Below are 24640 nucleotides of genomic sequence, written 5' to 3'. Positions count from 1 at the left end.
TGAAGCATAATCCCATCATTTCCCCACAGGAACCGAATGTTGGCTTTATAACTGTATAAGCTTAATGCCAAATATAACCTTTAATATAATAATAGAGCCTTTCCCTAGGAATCATGATTGTTGGAATAGAAGTAGTGAAACAGAACAAGGTTAAAATATCTGTAGCAGCTAAGTCACAAAGGGAGCCATTATAGGAGCTGACACTGGGACAGTTTGCGATCATATTCTGTGTTTTTAAAGACCACTCTGGAGGCTGGTCTAACAGACCATGGGGAGAACAGCGGAAGCCCAGAGGCCAGCTGCCAGCCCAGGGATATGGTCCTGAAGAGCGGTGATGGGGCTAGCAGTGGAATGGTGGTAATGGCTGGGGTCAGATTCCAGATATTTTAAGACTGACAGGACTTGATGATAGATCAAACATACCAAAAGGAGAGACAAATCAAGGGCTATGAGTTAAGTTCTAGACAACTGGAAAATGTGGTCATTACCTGAAATGGGGTTCATTCAGGTGGTACCAGATCAAAAAGTGAAATCAAGTCAGAGGGAAGATGGTGAACGGTGAAATCACTAAAATTAGTTATGTGAATGATCGAACTGTCAAGCAGTAGAAGAGCTGTATTTGATTACAAATTTTAAGTGCCTATTAAATGTTGATGAATAAAATGCCTAAAGCTGAATAGAGCGTTGCTTTTTTGGTTTTTTCTTTGTTATTGTGTTTGTTTTTGAAGACAGATTCTCACAATGTAGCCCTGGCAGTCCTGGTACTCACTATGTTGCAGACCAGGCTGACCTCAAACTCATCGAGATCCACCTGCCTCTGCCTCCTGAGTGCTGGAGTTAAAGGCGTGTAACATCATTCATGGCCAATAAAGTTTTTTGTTGTTGTTTTGTTGTTATAGTTAGTTTTGAGCTAGGCAACTTGCTATGTAGACAAGGTTGGAGTCAAGTTTGTGTTGATCCTCTTGCCTCTCTTCTTGTGTGCTGGGATTATAGCCATATACCACTACAGCCACTTTAAAAAGGTGTGATCTGGAGATTTGCAATTTATTAGTATATAGCTGCTATTTAAATCCTCAGAACTAAATGGACTCACCTAGAGAGAGTGAATAGGCAGGAGAGCTGGGACCTGCAAAGACATGCAGGGACGATCTAAGCAGAGAATGGACAGCAGAGGAAAGAGAAGAGAGGGAGGAAAATCCTACGACTGTTTTTAATATAGAGATATGGTCAGCTGGACGGAGAGCCAATCTTCCCAGACTGCCTTGATTGTGGGAAGATAAAGGTGGAGATGTTTGGAAATAGGACACCTGGTCAGGTACACTTTCAAGGGTGTGGTAAAGACAGTACGCTCAGCAGATGACAAGTGAAGACACCACTCATCTCCATACATATACTTTCTCCCTTTTGATAGTTCCCCTTTAACACAGGCGAGTGTGTGTGTGTGTGTGTGTGTGTGTGTGTGTGTGTCCACATGTTTACTTCTATACATGACAACCACTTTAGTGATGGCAAGGGCTATCCATGTCCTACTTAGTTTCATATCTCTAGTAACTCATTCTATGTCTAGGTAGGTCAGAAGATGAATAAAAATGTTTACAGAATGAAAAAAAAAATCTGTATTTGGTAGTTGTACCTGTTGTTCCTCTTTCTTAATCTTTCATTACAGGAAAAAAAATACAACTGAGTTTTTTATGACATGGGTACCTCTCCCGATCCCTTCAGGCAGCATGGTTTCTCACATGGAACCAGAAGCAATGATACTATTACTTAAAGATACACACAGGCTACTGAGATGGCCCATTGGGTAAAGGTACTTGCCACCAAGTCTGACAGCCTAGATTTGATCCCTAGCACCCTTATGGTGGAAGGAGAGAACTGACTCACACAATGTCCCCTGATCTCTGCAAGTGTGCCCTGATCACTCATATCCACAGGCAAACATACAATAAATAAATAGATATAATAAAAACTTTAAAGATACACTAACAGTTAGGTACCCAGTTAAGAATATTAAAATATCTAGGCCAGTAGTTCTCAACCTGTGGGTTGATACCCCTTTGGGGTCACCTAAGACCATCAGAAAACACAGATATTTACATTATGATTCATAACAGTAGCAAAGTTACAGTTATAAAGCAGCAATGAAATAATTCTATGGTTGGGGGATCACCACAACATGAGAAATTATATTAAAGGGTCACATCATTAGGAAGGTTGAAAACCCCTGCTCAAGGCAAATCTTACAAGAAAAGTTCAAGCATGGTGTTACACCCTTCAACAAGCTTGCTATTGACCAATAGTCCCCAAGCCAAGGTTACCTCCATTAATCAAGAACACTGAATCTATTCATCACAGTGTTTAATACTCAGAGACAAGCAATTAAGGAATCAACACATATTCTCTCCTCTCCTCTCCCCCCCTCCACTCCCCTATCCCCTCTCTTTTCCCTGAGTGTAAGTGTTTCCATGGGGTACAGCTCAATGGTACAGCAAGGAAGTACTTAATTCTACTCCCAGAGCCCAAACCAAAATAACCCACCAAAACAGTGAGGAGTAATCTGGAAGTAGTGCTGGCATATTCAGGGCCTTCAGCCTTCAGAAATTAGGGTATTTAAGAATGACACTTAAAATGTTAACCCAGGTATGTTATACAGAATTACTTAATTTCAGTAGTCACTAATGTCAGAAACAACGGAAGTTCTGAATTTCAGGCTAAAGTCAAATTTGATTTTCATATTATCTATGTCCTATGATAGCCATATTAAGGGCAATTTATAGAGATTATTGAATAAAGGAAGTCTATAAAAATACAAGCAAAAGTGTAAGAACTCTATTCAAACCATTTTTTTTTCTAATTTCAATTTTCCTTAAAACATCAACAACATCCATAATTTCCATCCTATAAAGGATCAGGCATGATATATTAAACAAACCTATCTGCCTTGGATTCATATTTTCTTTCTCTCCTCTCCTCTCCCCTGTCCTCTCCTCCTTTCCTCTCCTCTCCTCTCCCCCCCTCCCTCTCCTGGCCTCTTACCCCCCCCCCCCCCCCCGCCCCAGGGTCTCTAATTCCTGTAGCCCTGCCTGTCCTGGAACTCAACTTTGTAGACCAGGCTAGCCTTGAACTCACAAAGATCCACCTGGCTCTGCCTTCCGAGTGCTGGAATTAAAGGCGGGCGCCACCGCTGCCCGGCTCTCATCTTTATTTTTAAATATAGACTATCTAATCAACCAATGTCTTTCGATTACCAAACAAGACGGAATGAGTTTTCACCAAAAATGATACTTATTGCCTTAGCTCTCCTACTTCCCACCCACTTCCATCTCAAGCTCCTGTTTTTGACTTTCCTTTTTTTTTTTTTTAAAGACTAAGGTACCTTGATTATTATCAATGCCAAGAAATCCCAACATGCTCTTCCTCGTTTAAAAATCTAAGGTCTAGTGACTCTGTTCATCTCTAATAAACACCAACAGACCTAGCACAGACTGCACAGTCATCTCTGGCTCGGACCACCACACCCCTTCCTAACTCATCTCCTTACTTCCAGATTCACATTATAGTCCCAAACACCAAATCCAGCATGTTAAAGCAGCACTCAGGGCACCTTAAATTTCCACTCAGTCTCCCCACAGTAATGAAGAACAAAGTCCAAACTACTCAGTAAGATAATCAGCCTGCTCCAACCTGCTGGTACGCCCTTAAACCCAGCTGTTTTTTCCTCCCTCACTCGGGCTTAAGAGAAACAGGTTCTTTCTGGCAATTAGCAGAAACTGCCCCAGCTTTTCTACCACTGTTCCTTCCTTACCTATGACACTTGGTATGATGGAGATGTGGTCCCCCAGACCAGTTTCTAGTCACCAAAAATCTTAATGCTCAAGTCCTTTAACACCCAAGGCTTATTTCTAAACTAATAATACAAAAGACTGAAGGAAGCAAGGAAGTCCATGCTAGCCTAATGATGTAATTACTATGAAGCCAGTAGCCAAATGTCCGCAGAACAGAGGTCAATGCAAGGTGCTGATCTGACTCATGAGTTTTTAAGTAGCATGTAGATTAATACGATTTTCCCATGTCTTCTGTTACACAGCCACAGCAATTTGAGAGAGGTTTGGACTATGACGGCAAAGTACTAGTAGAAACTCTTAAACCAGTGCTTTCTGAAGTTTTAACTTATTCACAAGAGCCCTAACACCACAGCAGGAATTACAGATGGTAGAAATTTAGGGGAAGATGAAAGGACAGTTTTTAAAAAGATGAAAAAACATTAATAAAACAAAGACAGAGAAAGGAGTTCTGTCTGGTGAACCTGACCTGAATTATGCCATGTCTTTTAGCTTTAATTTGGCAGTAGAAACACAACCATTAAATTATACTATCTTCCAGACTGGCTTTTCTATATTTCTGCTTAGGTCATAGGAAATGTTCTATACAGCCGTGTGGTGTGTAAGGGAGTCAAATGTGGGGCTCTATTATATGCTTTCCCCCACTTTATTGTAAAAGCAGAAATGACCATCATACCGTATTTCAGAGCTATCTTCTCAAACATTCCACATTTATCCCCAAATGGCTGGATGATGGTGCCAGTTCCAGAGCATCCTTATGGCAAAGAAAAGGTTCACTGCAAATTACGAAAAATGACCCAGCACTGACTTCATCTGGCCCTATCACCAACTGCCTGGCAAGTGCTACAGCACAGCCTCTGTAGTCTTCCCTGAGTGTGAAAGGAGCAAACGGAAAGGCTGAACCTAAGGACTGTCCTTGGTAAGCCTCCCTGGAAGCCATTCCAAGAATGCTATACTCCTTTTAAATTCTTTTCTTGAACATGTTCCAAGCCTTCACATATGATCTTTTTCTCTCTTCCCAATCTGGGTGCCAAGGTCCCCTGGCTATCTTTTTAGGCAATCTGGCTATTATTTTTCTTCAGGAAGGAGCACTCTCCTTTGCACTGAGAACTGAGCATTTGGATAAACTTTTCAAGTGATACAGAATTGGGGCATGAAGTTATCTTTCCTTGGTTAAAAAATAACAGCATGTGAAGCTCAAGGACTGACTGAAAATGGGTCTAGAAGTAGGAACATTTGAATTAAGTGAAATCCAGCTACACTTTTGAAACCAAATAATGGAATCTACAGCAAACCTCACGGTATTACTCAGTAACACCCGACAACACGGGCACTGCTGTGGCACAAGTCTAGACCCCAAGGTGGCAGCTGGATTTACACAGCAGACTGTTGAAAAGTAACAGACATAATTATTTGGGAGCAAGAAAGAAGCATGGGGTGATTATTTTTTTGTGTCTTTTAAAAAATGATTTATTTCTTTTTATTTTGTGCACATTGCTGTTTTGTCTGCAGGCATGTCTATGTGATGCTGTCCAACCCCTACAACTGGAGTCACACAGTTTTGAGCTGTCCTATGGGTGCCAGGAATGGAACCTGGGTCCTCTGGAAGAGCAGCCAGTGCTCTTAACTGCTGAGCCATCTCTCCAGCCCCCCTATTTCCTGTGTCTTAACCCACACTGAATCAATTGCTGAAAAATTTATCTGGAAGAAAGCCTCAGGGTGGAAGCTTGTCCTACCACCTGCTGAAGCAAGGGCTAAAGAAAAAAAGATCACGTGACACACAACCTGGAGCTTCCATGAAGGACAATGACATAGCAGGCTAACAAGAGCATATGTTTTGACATGTTCAAATGCATGATTTTAAAAATACAGATAATGAACTCCACTCAAAATTAAGTACACTTGTAAAAAAGTTTCAAACTAACATTTTTCTAAATGACAATAATCAAAGCAAAATAATAATAATAATTTCAAGCCAATAGAGCTGACAAAAGAATTAAGTGATTCCTACACAAAGGCAGCTGCTCTTTGATCTTCAGGGACACAAAACGAATATCTACGCTCCTGAAGGCAGCCATGTTAGACATTTATGCTGTAGTTGAGAAAGCATAATACTATTTGAGCCAACCACTTCTGAAGGCTTTTGTTTCTTGTTTTTTGAGACAGGGTTCTCTATGTAGCCCTGGCTGTCTTGGAACTCACAGAGATCCACCTGCCCCTGCCTCCTGAGTGCTGGGATTAAAGGCATGGGCTGCCATCACCACCTGGCTTCCTTTTGAAGCTTTAAGGGAACATTTTTATAAAAGGCTGAGGGAAGGGAGTTACAAGTTCAAGGTGTGCCTGAACTACTGAGTAAATTCAAGGCCAGTTCTAGTAACTCACTGGGATTTGCCTGAGCTATAGAGAAGTTCAAGGCCAGCCCTAACAACTCAGTAAGGCCCTGTCTCAAAACCAGGAAAGAAACAGGAGAATATAGCTCAATTGGGAGTAGAGTATTTGGCCTAGCACAAAGAAAGCCCATGTTTGCAAACCAACACTACTTCAAACAGCTTGCAAACCTAGTACTTGGAAGGTGGAGGCAAGAGGATCAGAAGTTCAAGGCGACCCTTAACTATATAGCATTTTCTAGGCCAGCCTGGAATGCGTGAGATTCTTTTTCCAAAAGGGGTTGGGGCTACAGTTCAGTGGTAGAGAGAGTGCTTGCCTAGCACATGTGAGGCCCTACATTCAATGTGAGGCCCGGGGAATCTAAAAAAAGACCAAATTGATGGGCTCAGCAATAACAAAATCTAAAAACAGTGGTTTGAGATCTTTTTTTATTATATAAGTATATTATTAAAATGTCAAAAGAAAGAAGGCTGTATTAGTAAGAAAGTCAGCTAAAATGTATTTTAATTTTATATATAGTTTGACATTTGGGGGAAATACACAATAGTAATATAAGCTCTTCTCACATATGCTGAGCACAGGCACACCACACAATCACAGACCATAAAGCTGTAATTTATGATGACTTTGTTCTTTGTCCTTTTAATTCAAAGTCATCTAAGTTTAGACAAAGCTTGACATTCTAGATACCCGTATTAAAATACGTTTTCTGTAAATCATGAAAATAACCTTCCAGTTATTATTTTATATATAAGCACTTTTGAAACTGGTTCCATATTCCAGCAGCCATTCATTCCACCTGCATCTTCCAGCACGCTCATTCACATTCTCCAAATTTCTCTGAAAATAGAAAACTTGAATAATGAAGGCAAATGAAGTTCTGTGTTATGAAACAATGAAGAATTGTGATCTGTGAAAACCAAGATTTCAGTATCTCTATCACATTCTGTTTCCGTGAGCCCTGAGAACCCAGAACTTGTGCTTGATTATATCTAGAGAGTTATACACTTTGCCTACATCATAGCTTCTAAATTCCTAACTCGACTTCTGTGAAGCCCCATGCCAAGTGGATTATTTAGAAGAGCAAATCAAACAGATAAAATAATATGGACAAAAAGAACTCTTGGCACTTAATTTAGCAAATAAAGTTGTTAACACTGTTGGCCCTTAGAAAGTCATTAAAAAAATTCATCATCCCTTTTATTAAGTCAAAGCTTCTTGGTAACTATTTGCCATCAAGTACCCTTCTCTACTAGTACAGGAGCAAGTTTATGTAAGAAATAAAAATCGCCCCCAGCCCAGAGAGATGATAAGCTTAACTACCCCCAACTTTTCCATTATCTACCACAAGCCAACAGTCTCCAACAGCAATTACTTCTTAGGATGGGAAGTGAAAAAGACCAAATAAATACCCTTGCACTGGCGGAGTAAAGGGGTCAGGCAGATGCCCGCTGCCAGAAACCGTTTCTGTGCCATGTGGGGAGCCCTGGTCTGGCTGAACCAGGAAAGACACCCAGGCAAGCCCCTGGGCGGCTCAAGCTCTGTATTCAGAGAAGCCTGCCATCAGTGGTGGTGAGAAGAGTCCTCAGCGCTGCATCTCCTCCCCATTTCCCTACAACAGGTCTGTCATCTTCACCCCAGGTTAGACTCCATTTTCCCAGCCTCTTAACAAGCGTTCCTTAAAAAAAAAAAAAAAAAAAAAAAAAAAGTATCCCTTAAGTGACACAACTAAGGGCAGGGCTGCCAACCCAGGGACAGGGCGGCACCCAAAACAAAGTGCTCCGTCAGCTTATTCAACCCTCCCGCCACAGCACACCACTGTTTCCATCACCAGGTTTTCAGGAGAATGGGAATTCTAAGGCTAATTTAACCAACCAGGCTTCACATTTAGAAAAGTAGAGACACGTGACTGATCCGATCCATTAATTTAAAAGCCAGAATGGAAAAACGAGTGAGGACAGAACTAGGCACTAAGGACAGTTAAGAACAAAGCCACCGACTTTAGTACTTAATTAAAACAAACAACATTAAAAAATAAAAATAATCAACTAAGTAGAGGGTTGACAGTGAAGTAATTTTAGATCTGGAAAGATACTGACATGTAAACAGAGGTGAGCTGACCACTCTAAACGCCCTGCAAAACTGAACTTCCCTGTGGAAACACCAGGCAGAAGCCAAGGCCACACAAACACAAGAAAACAAACTCCCTTCTAGGGCTTCAGGGGACATGCAGACCAGTGGACACTGGGGCTTCTCTGTCCCTCCAGTTATCCTGGGCAACACCTTCTCTTGTCTTCCACTCCCGACAGAGTGTGGTGTAATATCACTGTTCAACTGCGCGGTTTGCCTGTGGTCTCCCAAAGGGACTCCCCACCCACTCTACTGCAGCCTTTCCTATCCCCAGGTCTGTTTTGTTGTTGGCTGGGGCCTAAGCTCCTCTTCTTACACCCCGACCTACCTTCTTCCCACTCCGTTCCTTCCTATGCCCTTTCCTTAGAACCCACAACCTTATCGCTCCATCTTGCAGGGCTGAATTTCTCTCCACTGTCAGCCTTGGCCCCCGTGCTTGCCTGTACATCTGGCTTTCCCCAGATGGGCCTCCCACTCCATGCTGGTGCTGGCCTCTTTCTTGCCTGTGAACCTGTCTGGAGAGCAGCTCCTGGCACATTCAGTTTGAAATTTCTTTCTGGGTCTTTACTGGTGGCTGTATTACTGGCCTCCTGGCCACGTCTGAGGTCCTCTGCCAGGGCATTGCGAAGGTGTATTTCTCTCTGTGCTCGCACTCTTCCCTGTTGCCCTCTCTCCATCCCCCACAAAACCTGTGACTACTTTTCACCATATGCTTCTCTGTGCATAACATGTGTCCAACCAATTCTTTGGGAGCCTCCTGAGAGTATGCTCTGAATTTCCCTTTTCTGCTTATAAAATACCCTGTCATGTGAACTCACATGCTCCCAAAATGTACACAACTGTTTGTGCCCTCCCTCCTCCGTGTATATGCATGTGTGTGGGAGCCTCTGCTGGCCCAGGTTTCTGCCTCTCTGGTGGCTTTGCTTAAGACTATTTTTCTCGGTATGCATTTAAAGTGCCTGGCACTAGTGGGAGCTCAACAGATGTTAATTCTTTTCTCCACTTTTATCTAAGTATGTGAGGTCTAAGTCGGGTGTCCCTCTGCCGAACTGTGCCTGTTTTTTGAGACAAACTGGAATATATTCTTGAGTAGGCACTGAGCTATTTCAGAAAGCCCCGCGGGGTGTAGCTCTTTCTGTCTCTCTGAACAAAATGTCACTGGTCCCACATATGGTATAGCTTTCCCTTCGACAATATATCCACTTTCGTCTCCCTACTCCACGTCCACAATCGGCTTCCTTGTACCCCCAGCTAGTTAAGTGTCTTTTTGGTGCCCCACTCTTTCAGTGTGAAAGTGCTGCTGGGTTTGGACTCCAACTGCGGGTTTTGTGCCTCTGAGCCTCCTCCCGTAGAAGTGGAGCCGGGCGCTCGGAGTATGGCATGAGAGGGGCACGCAGGTTTCTCCCCGGGGCCCGGGAAGAGATCAGAGTCTGTTCAGGATGCCCTGTGTGCCCCCACCGCAACCTTCGGGCTCGCTCCTCGTCTACAGATGGCGAGTCAGCACAGGACGCGGTGCGCCTCTCGGGCACGCCGAGCTTCCGAGAATCCCTTTCCCCAGAACCTGCCGTCCTGTTCCCGGGAACCCTTACGTTTTGGGTCTTTTGGTGTCTCTTCCCGGGATGTGGTGTAGGGTCGCTGCCACGCGGGACGCGGTGCGTCTCCGGGAACCCAACGCAGAGCGCCGGAGTCCCCGGGAGTGCAAGGTGTGCCCCCTCCCCCTCCCCGCAGCGCCCGTGTCCCGGCCTTCCCGAGTACACGGTGTACACTCCCGCCTACACGCGGGGTGCCAGTGTCCCCACGTCCCTGAGAGTGCAGGCTGCGTCCTCACCCCCACGGAGCGCCGCTGCCCCTCGCTCTGCGGCGTCACCGCCCCTCGGCGTCCCCCCGACAACTCGGACCGCCGGCCCCCGGTCCGTACCGGTAGCTGCGCGCGCCCCCTCCGTGGGGAGGGCGGTCGCCGCACGTCTCTCCGCGGGACCGAACAAGTCAGGAGCCCCGCGGGCGCCGTCGGAAAGTCCCGCAGCGGCGGCGCAGCCCAGACCGGGCCGACCCCGCCGCCAGGGGCCGCCCGCCCGGCCGCCCGGCCGCCCGCGCCCCAGTCCCCGCCGCCCCGGACCGCGGCGTCGGCGTCCCCGGCCGGCCCCGCTCCGCTCCCCTCCGCGGGCGCCGAGGCAGCAGCGGGAGCCAGCGCCCCACCGGCGCCGCGCCAGGGGCCGGGCAGAAAGCGCAGCGGCCGCCGCCTCCCCGAGCGCCGCCCGCCCGGCCGCCCGGCCGCCCCGCCGCCTGGCCCGCCGCTCACCTTGTGGCTCTGGTAAGTCTCCAGCGCCCGGATCGCCGTCTCGGTGAGCTTCACATGCAGCACGGTGATGTTGTCCTGCCCCAGCCGCCCGCACGCCAGCCCGTAGCGCTGCTCCTCCCGCAGCCCCGCCGCCCCCCCCGCCGCCATCTTAAACGCCCCGGGGTGCCACCGCGGACGCCGCTCGGGCTCCAGCCTCCACTGCGGCCGCGGCTGCTCGGGCTCCTGCAGCCGCCGCCACAGCTACGGCCATCCCGCTGCTGACGTACTGTCATAGACTGCGCGCAGCCAGACCTCGGGCTTCCACGGCCGCCGGCCGCCCCGCCCTCGAGCTCGCGCCCCGCCCCGGCCGCTGCTCATTGGCCTGCGTCCCCACAGAGCCGCCCTCATTGGCCGCCCTTCGCCTCGAGGGGGCGGGGCCCAAAGTCGCCGGAGTTTTGCTCGGGACGGGACGTCCGACAGAGGAGAGGTTGACGTCGGGGTGACGCGCCGAGTTAATCGCACCTGACGTCACGTCTCTTCTTGGCTCGCCTGCGGCGATTGGCCGAGCCGTTTTGGGGATCCCCTGCTAATTGGGCGTCAAGGTTACCAGATGTGGTCGTCTCAGTCAAGGCCCCGCCCCCTGGCGGGTAATAGTGGACCGAACGCAGGAGTCGGTGGTGAGGACCCCCATCCCGCACGGGTCGAGGCCGGCCAGGCCACCAAGTACGGATTTTGCCTTCCGACAGCTGCGGAAGCTCTGGGCCTTGATGTCCCTCTGAGGGGCGGACGCAGTAGGCAGTCTCCAGAGCTTTTCCTTAAAAGGAAGTTCGGTAGAGGAGTGAACCGAGGATACTTCATTCCAGACTTGAAATTACGTAGTCGGCTGTCGTCTTCAGCAGTTGTGTGGAGCAACTTCAGTACAGAATTATGCCCGAAGGTTAAATGTGTTTCGTGCGGTAGGCATGGTACAATAAATAGAGTTGAACATCAAAGCCTTTCAGGACCAACTCATACATGCGTGTGGTCTTATGGGAACAGAATATGGCCTGGCACTCACCCCATGATCAGGATTACGCCTTTTAATGAGGCATGGGAAAGCCGTGCCGTTTGGGGTTTCTTCTTTCAGAGGACCCTAGAAGAGTAGAACTGATCTTAACCTCGGTGGAAAGAAACATGGACACCCATTCTCTGAGTCTGTTCGAGATCTCTACGTTTCATTGGACAGGACTGCGAGGAAACCTGGCTAGGCTTTAGGCTAGTAAAAGGTCTTCTTGAGGTTAAATGAAGGAGGTGGAGGCCAAAGTGTAAGGAGGCTTGGCTTACTTTCTGGTCCGGTTTATGCTCTGTGTGGGCATGGCTAGAGGAGAGCGCCTAAGCTCTTCAAGCTGTGTGTGGATAGACGAGATAGGTTTTCCCTGAAGAGGCCAATAATTGGGTGACCAGAAACACAAGACAAAGTCGGTATGCAATATATGTGAGAATAATAATAATAATAATAATAATAATAATAATAATAATAATAATTTTAAAAATACCACACACCAGACAATTGCTGAGCTGAGGCTGGGAGATTGACTGTGGAGGGTTCTAGGCCAGCTGGACTACAAACCAAGCCCGTCTCAAAAGACAACAGCAACAAAAAATAACAACAAAGAATCAAGTGAAAGATTTGAAAGCTGGGATAGGCATTCTGTAAAAATGCCCTTTTTTCGTTTTTGTTTTAAAATTTGAGATGTTCATTATTCTCAGATTGTAAAACCTTACTATGTCTTTGCTGGGATTCTTTGTTTGTTTGTTTGTTTTGAGACAGAGTTTCTCTGTGTAGCTTTGTGCCTTTCCTGGAACTCACTCTGTAGTCCAGGCTGGCCTCGAACTCACAGAGATCCGCTTGCCTCTGCCTCCTGAGTGCTGGGATTGAAGGCATGCGACACCACTGCTCAGCTCAGGGATTCTTTTTATAGGTATTTAATCAGTATTTCTCTAGCTTTTTAATACAGTTGGGGCTATGATCTCTTTTGATTCCTTATCCACTCCACACCTAAGTAAATGCCCCCCCTTTTTTTCCAGACCCTCAAGCCTTCTATGTTTATACTGCGAGTCTCAGAAGGAATTATCTTCCTGTAGTGTAGGGACTAGATAAAAGCATGGGTATCTAGTATAGTTTCATCAAGAGAGGTCACTTTGTAAATTGTCCTAATTTCAGCCCACTAGTATTACTTCTATTAACATATGGTTTACACCTGTTAACTTGTGCCAATTCCCTTAAATTCACTGAATAGGGAAATTAAAGCAATAACAAAGGATGAATTACAAAATTTACAGGGGAAAATAAAAGCTTCATCTTTCCTCCTAGAATACCTTACTCAAATACTTCATATCTAAGTGAAATATAGTCTGGAAAGAAATTGTATGTGAATTCTTTATTCTTGTCTTCTTTACTTCTATAGGGAAGAACTTACCTCACGTCTAAAGCCTTGGTTATTTGGGGGTGGAGTGAACATGGAGATGGGGGAGGTTTGGCTAGAACAAGTTAAGCCTGTACCCACTGCTTTTCCGGTGAGGGTGGGTAAATCCCCGCCCACAGGAGATCCTAACTTAGTCTCCTCTTACTAAGAATTCTGATGACATCCAAAGGGTGGGGGAGTTTTCACTGTAGTTTTCAAACATCTAATGTCTGCCCCCTTTTCTAGTAGGTGATTATTTTCTTAATTTTAGGTAACTTTTTCTCACTCCTTATTTTAATGGAAATCAAACATTTTAATGGGTAATATGGTGTTGTAGTGAGTTAATGTTTATTTGCACATTGTTTTTCCCTTTTGAGCTTTCCAACTAGGGGTGGAAGCAATCTTCATGAGCAATGTCTAATAGACTTCTTGATTGATTATGCCAACCCAAAGCAAATGGTAAAGTTGTGCTGCCCTTAAAGATAATTAATTTGAAGAAGGCTGATGAAAATCACCCTTTGGGATGGTTACCACTGTATACATGTTTTCTGTATTTTTGTTCAGCTTAAATAATTAGTCACTAAATGCCAGCTAAGTGTAACATGCTGTGGAAAAAAATTTAAAAATTAAATGTTATGGTTTCCAGGGGAGTTTTCTTCATAAATGTGAATGAACCAATACACAGCAAAGCAATTAGAGAATTAGTAAATGCTAATTTGGATATGTTGGTGATGAGCTTAAACCATGCAAAGAAAGAAGTCTGGGGAGGTTTTGTGGAGGTGGTAAAACTTTTAAGGTCTCTTGACTGCTAAGTAGATTCTTGATAAGTAGAGGTGGTACAGACAAAGAGAGGCCAATAAAAATTACTGTAATAATCACTCTAGATAAACCCATTCATTTTGTGAATGAGGAAACACAGACCCCATTAATTTAAAAGCAATGCGCCTAACCTATTATAATTGGAAGAGATGGTTCTGAGTCAGCTTTTTAATCTAATGCCTATGTATGTCAAAGAGATACTGTTGTGTTTCACTGAAGAAACCCACCTTAATGCCACAAAAGGACAACGGGAAGTAATCTGAGCCAGGGCCTACCATGGCTTTGTACATGTGTACATGTGTAGTTCAAGCAGAGGCTGCCTGACCTTTAAACATTCTCTGGCCTTCAGATGCAGCAGCACCCTCATCTGTAGTTGCTGCATATTTAAGGACCATTTCCAATGTTTCTGATATCTTCAGGACCCATTTGGTACCCAAATAAGTGAAACGGGACCAAACAAAATGTCATAGGGATGGTGGTACTAGATTATGGTGAGCTGGGATTATGTAAAGGCCTGATAGTTTCTTAGTCCAGCAGATTATTTTAAGTGATCGTGAACGGGTTCAGTATCGACAGATTTAATTTTTAGGCAAATCTGGAAGACCATAATTTTTACTCAAACCTTTTGATTTTTATTAGCATCTACCCAGACATTTTTAATGTAAATTCTCTGTGTAGTAAAGTCTTTGAGGTGGGCACAGTGACAAACCTGCTATCCCAGCACTTGAGAAGCTTAATGTAGGAGAATTAAGAGTTCCAGGCCAGGTCGGGCAACAGAGTGGGGGCTTGTTTAATAATTTCTTGTTAGAAAGGGTTAGAGGTGGACTGGAGTGCTATGTAGATAAAAAGAACCAGAGGACTTGGACTGAGGTGGGTTTCAGCAAACATCTTGTATTTCTGTCGATTGTATGTTTATCTAGGCTTGGGTTAAGAATGGTATGTATATGGATGTTGGGAAGGGAAGTTGAGTCCTTCTGTAGCCATATATACAGAGAAGGCCCAAGACAAATGGTTTTTTAAAAGGGACTTCCCATGATGGCAGTCCTTCAGGTACCCACTTCTGTGATCATTCTTGGATACTAGAAGAACACTGGGATTGGTGTGTGCATACCCTGGCACAGGCAGCTCCTGCTTTCTCCCACAGGCTATCCTCTGAGCATCCTCCTCTATATTTAGTCTCCCTTTAGGACAGTGTGGCACTTTTAAGTGCTTGATCTGGATATAGGGAAAGTTGGTTAATGTACCCTATCAGCTCTGCCGCATCCTGCATCCTCTTCTGTTCTGTTCCTTCCTTGACACCAGGAGCTGAGTAGTGATAGCATAGTTATCTTTATTTTTTTTAGAGCTATTGAACACAACAGGTTCTTTTCCAGACATATAACACTTCGTTTTTTACTAACCCCCTTGTAACCTGTTTACTGCTCTAAAGGTGGTGGCACCTGGGAGAATGGAGACAATAAATGAGGCAGGCTAAAGTCTCATCAATAGCCAACTTTATTCAAAGCACCAGGCAATGTATACTCCGAGGGTTAAGAAGAGTCACATGAGTAAAGTGTGCAATCACAACAGCAAACTGAACATGGCAGGCAAGCGTCAAACAGCACAAACATGTTTTTTCATAGAAGCATATAAACAAAAACAGCCAGTTGTAATGAATAATCGAAAGTAAACTCACTCCTGTCCACTATGCCTGGGAGGGGCACGAAAGAATAATCAAGAACAATTCTGTGTTTTTGAAGGAACTGAGGTCACAAGACTCTTGTTTCTTGGAGTTTTTTCACAAGCACCCAGAAATCTCCCCACATGACATAAACTTCTTTCTCCCTAATTTTGTTGTTCTTTTTTTTCTTTTCTTTTTGCCTTTTCTCATTTGAAGACACATCTTTAAGAGGTTGTGTGTCCTTTGGAAAGAAAAGTCAAATTTTATTATCTTGCTTACCAAAACAATAACAGCAAAACTAACTCCTGTCTTGATGAGGGGAACCCTTCATAAGACAATGACCAACAATCTCTTTTTCATACATGACAATTGCTTTATGGCTTCTCAGCGTAGTGTGAAGCCCCAAAGGAGGTCAAATAGACTCTAAGAAGAGTGCTGCAAAGAAGCTCAAATGTTTCCAAATAAATTCAAGATTTAGGTAGAAGGGGAATGTGCTGCTTGTCTGCCCAACTTTGCACTTCTAAACGTGTTTACAGTGAACAAATACCATCAACACTAAGAAATGGTCTGGATGTAGAGCTCAGGCCTACCTCAAACTCACTGTCTCCAGTCTCTTGAGTGCTGAGATTACAGTCGCTTCCCATCGTACCAGGCTTACTCGCTTATTCCTGATAAGGCTTTATAGTTTAAAAGCAATTAAGTTATATTATCTCTGAATTTCTTTCTCCTAGAACTTTGTGAGGTAGCTATTGTTCTAGACTCTCTGTACTTTTGAGATAAATGAGGCTCAGAGAGGTTGTGTATGATTCACAATATGAGTAACAGAGCCAGGCCAGATCTCTGGCGTTGTTTTCCAAATCTATCAATCTACTTTTGGACATGGCTCAGAGGTCTGAAGGTTTAAACTGAACATGAGACATTGGGCCCTTGTAGGCACATTGGGAACTGATTTTGTTGATGCTGTTGAAAGAACACTGAATCATCTGAACCATCCCCTTTCACGATAAACACTAAACATATTTCTAAATAGCAAGCAAGAAAAAAAAAGTGATCCATTTAGTTTTGGTGACTTATTGGGATTTATGAAAACTAATTCTAGTGTTTGTGTAAGTCATGTATGATTTGTGTTGCATTGCAACCTTTTGTGTAATAAGTTTGCAGAGTACATACATGCCCATTTGAAAAAACCTCACATGACATTTCAAAATTATTAGATTTATAGTTCTCATATCTTTGCTTGTATTGCATGTCATTCATACCCATGATTTATTTGACAATGTGTCTTTGGTCAAAAGTACTCCAATGATATTACCTGTTCCCATGGGAAAATGCCAGTTACTTTATGACATAATTTCTAGTACTTACTATGCAGAAAGTATACAATAAATATAGCTCACTTATAAACTTGGAAGATCTTTGTGGTTCAACTTAGAGGGCTAGAATCACAGCTGTGGTGGGTCACATTTTATATTCAGTCATTCAAATACTGATTCAAGTATTTGGTCCTGGGTCCTTTATAGTGTACTGTTTGGGGACCTTTTGCTACTGCTTGGGATTTGGAAAATTAAGCAACATGATACTTTCAGGTTAGAATATTTACAGAGCTAGAACTAGGCAGTGCAGTCTAACAGGAAATAAGCTACAAGGATAAGGCATGTTATGCAAGAAGCATTGTATAGACATCAATTAGTGACATGACAGCAGTTCTAGATTGCTAGAAATCATTCAGCTCAGCATGCAGGGAAAGCGGAAGAGTTAGCATTGGGGTGTAAAGCTTGTATTTGGAACTAACGTCTCCCCAGGCTCATAGGATTCAATGCTGTCCCCAGCTGCTGCTGCTGTTTTGGAGGATAGTGGAACCTTTGGGGTGTAAGGCCTAGCCTGCAGATGTAACTACTAGGGGTGACTCTCAAGGGTGATGTCCCCATTTCCAGTTTGCTTCTTGACCTTCTGAAATGTGAGTCAGCTCCTTCTAAAGATATTATACTGTGAACAGAGCCAAGCCGGCCATCATGCCTTCCCACCACGAAGACTAGTTGATAGTCCCACAAACTGTGAGTTAATATAAACTTCTTCCTTAGGATGCTTCTGTCTGCTGACTGTCACAGTTATGAGAAAAGGAACCATTGTGTTTTTCACCTGCGATAAAGTATTAAAACATTTTAAATATAAGGATGCTGTATTTATATAGGAGCTAGTAGGAGATGAGTGAGGCAGAGACAGCACTTTGGTTTGACTGTCATATGAGACAAAGGGGCTTTCAAGAGACGATGGAGAGAGTTTTTCCTGTTGGTTTAAGGAGCACAACTTTGCTAGGCAGTGGCAGCACACACCTTTAATCCCAGCACTCAGGAGGCAGAGGCAGGGGAATCTCTGAGTTGAGGCCAGCCTGGTCTACGACAGCCAGCGCTACACAGAGAAACCCGGTTTTGAGAAACAAAACAAAACAGGAGCACAGATTTGTGAGCATTGGGGAGCTAGTGGAGGCTCTTTAATTGGAGCTCTCTAATCCAAGGTGGAGCTATTCAGGGGAATGAAGAATAAGTAATGGATGATAATGGGAGATACTTGAAGAAAGAAGCCAAATGAGGGGCCCCCAAATGGATCAGGCCCTCTGAATAGGTGAGACAGTTGATTGGCTTGATCTGTTTGGGAAGCATCCAGGCAGTGGGACCTGGTCCTGTGCTCAGTGCATGAGTTGGCTCTTAGAAACCTGGAGCTTATGCAGGGACACTTGGCTCAGCTTGGGAGGAGGGGACTGGACCTGCCTGGACTGAGTCTACCAGGTTGATCTCAATCCACAGGGGAGTTTTTGCCCTGGAGGAGATGAGAATGGGGGGTGGGTTGGGGGGAAGGGGAAGGGGGTGGGAGGGGGGAGAACAAGGGAATCTGTGGCTGATATATACAATTAAATTATATTGTAAAATAAAATAAAATTAAATTAAAAAAAAGAAAGCAAAACAAAATGAACCCCATAGTCAAGTACTGATTGGGAACAGAACAGAAGAGGAGGACATGAAAGACTCTAAGACAGTAGGAACGGCTGGTTTGGCAAGGCTGTTAAGGTCTGAGAGGTGAGTATGTACCAGAAATTACTATCTTCGTGTTTGTTTTCCTAGGAAATGTGATAGAAAAAATAAGGAAATCAGGAGAAGAGCTGGCTATATTAGAGGTACCGTCAGACTCAGTGCCCGGCAAATATTTGAAAATGTGGGTCTAAGACCTCAGAATCTATACCTTGGAGTAATAATAAGAGGTGGAATTGAACAAGTTTTCTAAGGGAGATGATGGGAAAGAGGATGAGAAAGGAAAGGACTTGGAAGTCTTCCCAAATTCCAAGCCCACCCTAAGGGTTACACACCTCTCTTCTATTTAGAATTATGGCAACATGGACTACTGATACTGGTACTGATATTTGTTGCCTTGGTGTGTGTGTGTGTGTGTGTGTGCTCCTGTGTGTGTGCTCCTGTGTGTGTGCGCGCATGCGTGTGTGTGTGTGTGTGTGTGTGTGTGTATGTGTGTTCCTGTGTACGTGTGCGTGTGCGTGTGCGTGTGCGTGTGTGTGTGTGTGTGTGTGTGTGTGTGTGTGTGTTCCTGTGTGTATTTCCATGATCTTCCTAGCTTGACATTACTTGCAGTCACTTGCATGCAGACATGTTATATTTTTGGAATGGAGGGAAGAGGAGTTGGCTTCATACTGCTCTTTAGGCATTATGATTATTTGTTATGATACATGCCCATAGAAAGTTGTCTTGGCTTTGCACACCTCACAGGAAGTATGTTCAGTTATAGTTTGGGAGCTTGATGACACGTTGATCTGGAAAGTACAGAGAACAAAAGAGATACAGGGAGAGTAAGCAGGCAGACCAATTACCAGGTGGTGATGTACTAGAAGTTTGAAATAAGATTTTCTAGTGAGATGATGAACAGTTTGAGTTTTAAATAATTGAAAATATATTTAGTAAAAGCTCATAGCTATTAATCATTATCATAACTTACTAAATAAAGTTTGCTGACTATACACTAAATTCCATCTGTCCTAACTGGACCAAAATTTCACTTCAGTCCAACTAAATTGTATTCAACTTGGAAAGGAAAGGAATCCATGTAGCTCCAGGGTCTAGTATTGATGCACAGCACTAAAAGTGATGTCACTTTCAAATTGTTTTAGCAAATTAATTTTAATGATGTCTAATTAACAGAAATGTATCTGGGACTCTATAATTTGGTCCCAGAAGCATGACCATTGACTGAGAATAAGGGGAACTTTTGTTTCTGATTCTGTTCCTCTAATTCTTGCCCTGGACAAATGACTTCTGTTATGTAAGAAAATGATTCTAGATAATTTAAAAGCTCATGCTATTTGAACTGCAATGTTTTCCCCCCAATATCTCTCAACTAAACCAGTGTAAAACACACAAAAAGTATAAGGTGTGATTTGCTTTACCTGCACAGGAGTATTAAGTTCTACCAGAGGTACTCACATTTCTTAAAAACAACAATCTAGAATGTTGATTTCTCATGACTGTGACCGAGGGTGAAGCTCTGAGACTGGAGTCAGCAGATTATATTGAATTTCAATAGTATAGACAGCCAGGCAGCATGATTTTACTTCATTGAAAAGTGTGCTTTACATAAAGATGTCTGAGTTAAGTGGATTTTGATTTGCTGAGTATCTTTGCATCATTTTTAAGTTCTTTTTCTAAAAACAGTTCTCTCCCATAGTTTAAGAAATTAATGTATTTTATGCACCCACTCTGATATATAGCTTTGAGCAGATTGATTGCATGCTCATTTTGAATGTTTGACAAAAAAACACACTGGACATTTAACTTAACTATATTAACTGTGAAGGAATTTTGGGGGGTTTTGAATGGTAACTATCCCAAAAGTTTATTATAAAATATTCAAGTACTAGAACAAACTTTTCAAATTCAATTATAATTTTTATATGGTAAAGTTTCTTCTTTGGGGCATGTAATTGACAAACAATGTTAATCCCCCCCCCCATGCTGTTGCTTTAGTTAGGGTTACTATTGCTGTGATGAAACAGCTTGTCTTATATAGCCTAATTTACAGTCCACTGAGGGAAGCCAAGACAGGAACTCAAACTGGTCAGGAACTTGGGGCAGCTGATGCAGAGGCCATGGAGGAGTGCTGTTTAATGTCTCAGTCTTCATGACTTGCTCAGATTGCTTTCTTATAGTATTCAGACCACCAGCCCATGCGTAGCACCATTCACTATGGGCTGGATTTCCCCCACATCAATCATTAAGAAAAGTCCCTGTAGGCCTGCCTGTAGCCTAATCTTATGCAGGCAGTTTCTCAATTGAAGTTTCCTCCTCTGAGATGACTCCAGCTTGTGTAAAGGTGACATGAAATTAGCTAACATGGCCACCAAAATTTTCCTTGAAAACATGCTATCCATTTGAGTTTAGACCATCATCCATTATGGCTTTTTCACTAAGCACAATGCACTTGAGACTCACCCATGTTACTGTATGTACTTGTAGTTTGTCCCTTCTTGTTGCTTAGAAATATTTGTGTATGTGTGTGTTTGTGGATACAGTTTATATAACGGTTAAAGGATATTGACATTGTGTCCAGGCTGGGGGCATTATGTATAAAGCTACTATATACATTCATTAATGGCTTTTGCTTGAACACAAATATTATTTCTCTTGTGCAAATACCTACAAGTGAGCTAAGTATGTATTACAAGCATGTACTTGGCCTTGTAATAAACTGTAATTTTCCAAAATGTTCGTACCATTTTGTGTTTGATGGTTTAAGTTTTTCTGCAACTCTAGCATTTGGTAACTTAGTATTACTAGGTTTTTATTTATCTTAGTTGTCTTAGAGCGCTGGTACTCAACCTTTCTAATGCTGTGATCTTTTAATACAGTTCCTCATATTGTGGTGACCTCTAATCATAAAATTATTTCATTGCTACTTCATAACTGTAATTTTGCTACTGTTATGAATCATAATGTAAATATCTGATATGCAAGGTATCTGATAGGGGTCATGACCCACAAGTTGAGAACCATTGTCTTAGAGGATACTAAAATAATTTCAATTTAAACCTGGATTGGTACATGGCCCCAACAGCTCCTATAGATAGTAAACAATATCCTAGCTTGGAATGGAAATAAGTTATAACCTAAACTAAGAATGTACTGTTGTCAATGTTTTTTGGGTTAGGGGTATGGTGCTGGCTAGTTTTATGTCAGTGTCTTAGTTAGCTGTGAAGAGACACCATAACCACAGGAACTCTTATATAGGAAAACATTTACTTGAGGCTGGTTTACAATGCAGAGGTTTAACCCATTATCATCATGGAGTGAGACAGCAGCATGTAGGCAGACATGGTGCTGGAGAAGGAGATGAAGTTCTACATTTTGATGTGTAGGTAACAAGGAGACTGCGTACCACACTGGGCATAGCTTGAACATATGAGACCTCAAATCCTGCCTCAGCAGCAACAGACTTCCTTTATCAAGGTCATACCTACTCAAACAAGACCATACCTCCTAATAGTGTTACTCCCTATGGGCCAAGCACTCAAATACATGTGTCAGTTAGGAGCCGTACCTATTCAAACTACCACATTCAGCTTGACACAAGCTAGAGTTATCTGAGAGGAGGGAACCTCAATTGAGAAAATGCCTCCATAATATCTGGCTGTAGGGCATTTTCTTAAGTAGTGATTGATAAAGGAGGGCCCAGCTCACTGTGGGTGGTACCATCCTTGGACTGGTGGGCCTGGGTTCTATAAGAAAGCAGGCTGAGCAAGTCATGAAGATCAAGCCAGTAAACAGCACTCTGTGAACTCTGCATCAGCTCCTGCCTTCAGGTGTTGTAGAATATTATTTCAAGGTGTGTTACTTTTGTTTATGCTCTGAAATGTTTGTCTAATGGTGCAAAGATGTGTTTGATTAAATCAAATTCACCTGCCATCAGGAGGCTGCATCAGCTACTAGCTGACAGGAAGTGGTAGGGAGGAGCCAGGTGAGAAAGGGTTTATAAGGAGGGGTGAGGAGCCCCACAAGGGCTTTTTGGAGGATGCAAGCAAGGAGGGGAGGGGAGCTGCTTGCTATTCAGCCTCTCTGAAGAGCAGAATTCCACCTTAACCTTTGAATCTTGAGTTCTTTAGAGGGAGAGAGGTTTATTTAAGTTCCCTTCGTAGCTTTGCGAGAGTTGGAGTGGAGGGAATAGATTTCCCTCCAGCTACAGCCCTTGCAGCCTGACCAGTGCTGGTAGTGGTGCAGTTGCAGTTGCTGACTCAGACAGCTGTGGCTTAAAAGGCAGAAACCATTAAAAAAGGACAACATTCAGGTTCCTGTCCTGACTTCCTGTGATGGTGAACAGTGTGGAAGTGTGAGCCGAATGAACCCTTTCCTCACCAAGTTGCTTTGGTCGCTGCTGCTTTTCATCACAGCAATAGTAACTCTAAATAAGACAGGTTGCTTAATTTGAGTCAGTCTTCCTATGTAGTCCAGGCTTGCCTCAAGTTCCCATTCTTCCTTCCTCAGCTTCCTTAACGATGCCATTATGGTTCTGTATCCTTAAAGCCAGGATTAGAGAATATCAAGCTACTAAATCTCAGCCAATCACAACCTTTGAATTTCAGCCAATTGCAGGCTGCAAAAGTTACTCACTTTGATCAACCAGGTGGTTCTCCCTCCTCCCCCTTCCCCTCCTCCTTTTTCTTTTCTTAGAAACACTTAATAGTAATTTTGAAAAGTGTTCCCATATCCTAGTATCCTGTGGGTTTTTAACAGTAAAGACTGTTACTTGTGCAAACCAGAATCTGATACAAACTAAAGGGGACAGCCTTGCCAATAAGTAAGATAGTTTTTCCATGAGGTTGGTTCTTATGCATAATATTACTTTGTCTGTGAATGTCACCTGCACCTGTGGTGTGTGTGGCTTAACCGTCTTTGGAATAATGTGTGTTTCTATAACTCCTTTTCATGGTCAAATATACTTTGTTAGATTTAACTGGTCTCAGTTTTTCTTTTGAGAATTAGTAATGTCTCAATTGTGGCCTTAGTTTGCATTTCCCCAGGGACTAATGCTACAGAGCTGGTTTCATGTGCTAACTTACCATGTGTTTCTCATTTGTAAAAGTCTTCACGTCTTTTGTACTTTTGAAAAATTGGGTATTGAGATATTTTCATCTTAAGTTTTTTTACACACACACACACACACACACACACACACACACACACACACGCATGAACACATGCATGTACTTTTTTTTGTCAGTAGATTTCAATATTTGCCCTGGGTCTCTGCCTTTATTTTTTTATTCTCTTAAAACTCTCTTTGGCAAAGCAAACTTGTTTTTAACTTTGATGAAGTACAATTTTTTCCTGTTATAGATAATACATTGATGGTATGTTTAAGAACTCTTCCTAGATCAAGGTCATAAAGATTTTCTCATGCGTTCATTTCCCTCCAAGTCTTAGAACTTCCCATTGGTATTTAACCCTGTTGCTCATTTTGAGTTAATTTCTGTCAGAGATAGTGTCTGGCTTCACTTTCTGGCATTTGGCATTGCACTGTTTGTTAAAAAGACAGTTCTCCACCGAATTACCTTTGCACCTGTGGCAAAAATCAATTGACTGGTATCTGCGTGGCCTATTTTTGGCCTTAGGGCTCTGCATCGACCTGTGTGTCTCTTCTTCGTCAGCACTGCACAGTCATGTTTATTGTAACTTTACAGTAGAATCAGCTTTGGACCATCACTGCTGGGAAGATTGTGAAGTACCCTAGCCAATTTTCCTTTCAATAGTCTTAAGCAAATGAATTATTTCTCAACAATTTTACTGTCTCTTAAGTTCAACTTAGATACTGATTATAAACCTAAAATAAATGGCAGCCATTTCTCTGTTACCCCTTATTGGATAGTGTGAGATCTCAGTCACTGTGGCATTTATGTTGTGTTTTTCCAAATCAATGTCAAAACAACAACAACAAAAATTACAAGAAAACCATCTACTAAACTCTCACCTCCAAAACTTCCTTTGAGGGGCTTCCCAAGAAGTCGCCGCCTCTGACAGGCCCTTGCATC

At 43.3% G+C, this 24640-nt stretch overlaps 1 protein-coding gene and 1 non-coding gene across 2 annotated transcripts in view; both read right to left on the bottom strand.

The window, feature by feature from the left end:
• Nucleotides 1–11063, bottom strand: part of Ell2 (elongation factor for RNA polymerase II 2) — a 63140-nt gene extending 52077 nt beyond the window's left edge. Inside the window, exon 1 of the mRNA XM_076551976.1 lies at nucleotides 10660–11063. Within this exon, the coding sequence (XP_076408091.1) occupies nucleotides 10660–10806 (147 nt within the window). The 5' untranslated portion in view covers nucleotides 10807–11063. The remainder of the gene's footprint in view (nucleotides 1–10659) is intronic.
• A 12286-nt stretch (nucleotides 11064–23349) lies between these two features.
• On the bottom strand, nucleotides 23350–23430 carry LOC121823019 (small nucleolar RNA SNORA24). The gene has a single exon (XR_006064313.1). It is a non-coding gene; the product is annotated as a small nucleolar RNA SNORA24 (small nucleolar RNA).
• Nucleotides 23431–24640: the final 1210 nt, after the last annotated feature.

The sequence above is a fragment of the Peromyscus maniculatus genome, chromosome 15 (assembly GCF_049852395.1).
Source record: "Peromyscus maniculatus bairdii isolate BWxNUB_F1_BW_parent chromosome 15, HU_Pman_BW_mat_3.1, whole genome shotgun sequence".
In the NCBI taxonomy this organism is placed as follows: Eukaryota; Metazoa; Chordata; class Mammalia; order Rodentia; family Cricetidae; genus Peromyscus; species Peromyscus maniculatus.
Note: the sequence above shows the minus strand (reverse complement) of the source record. Positions and strands in the feature narration are given on the sequence as shown.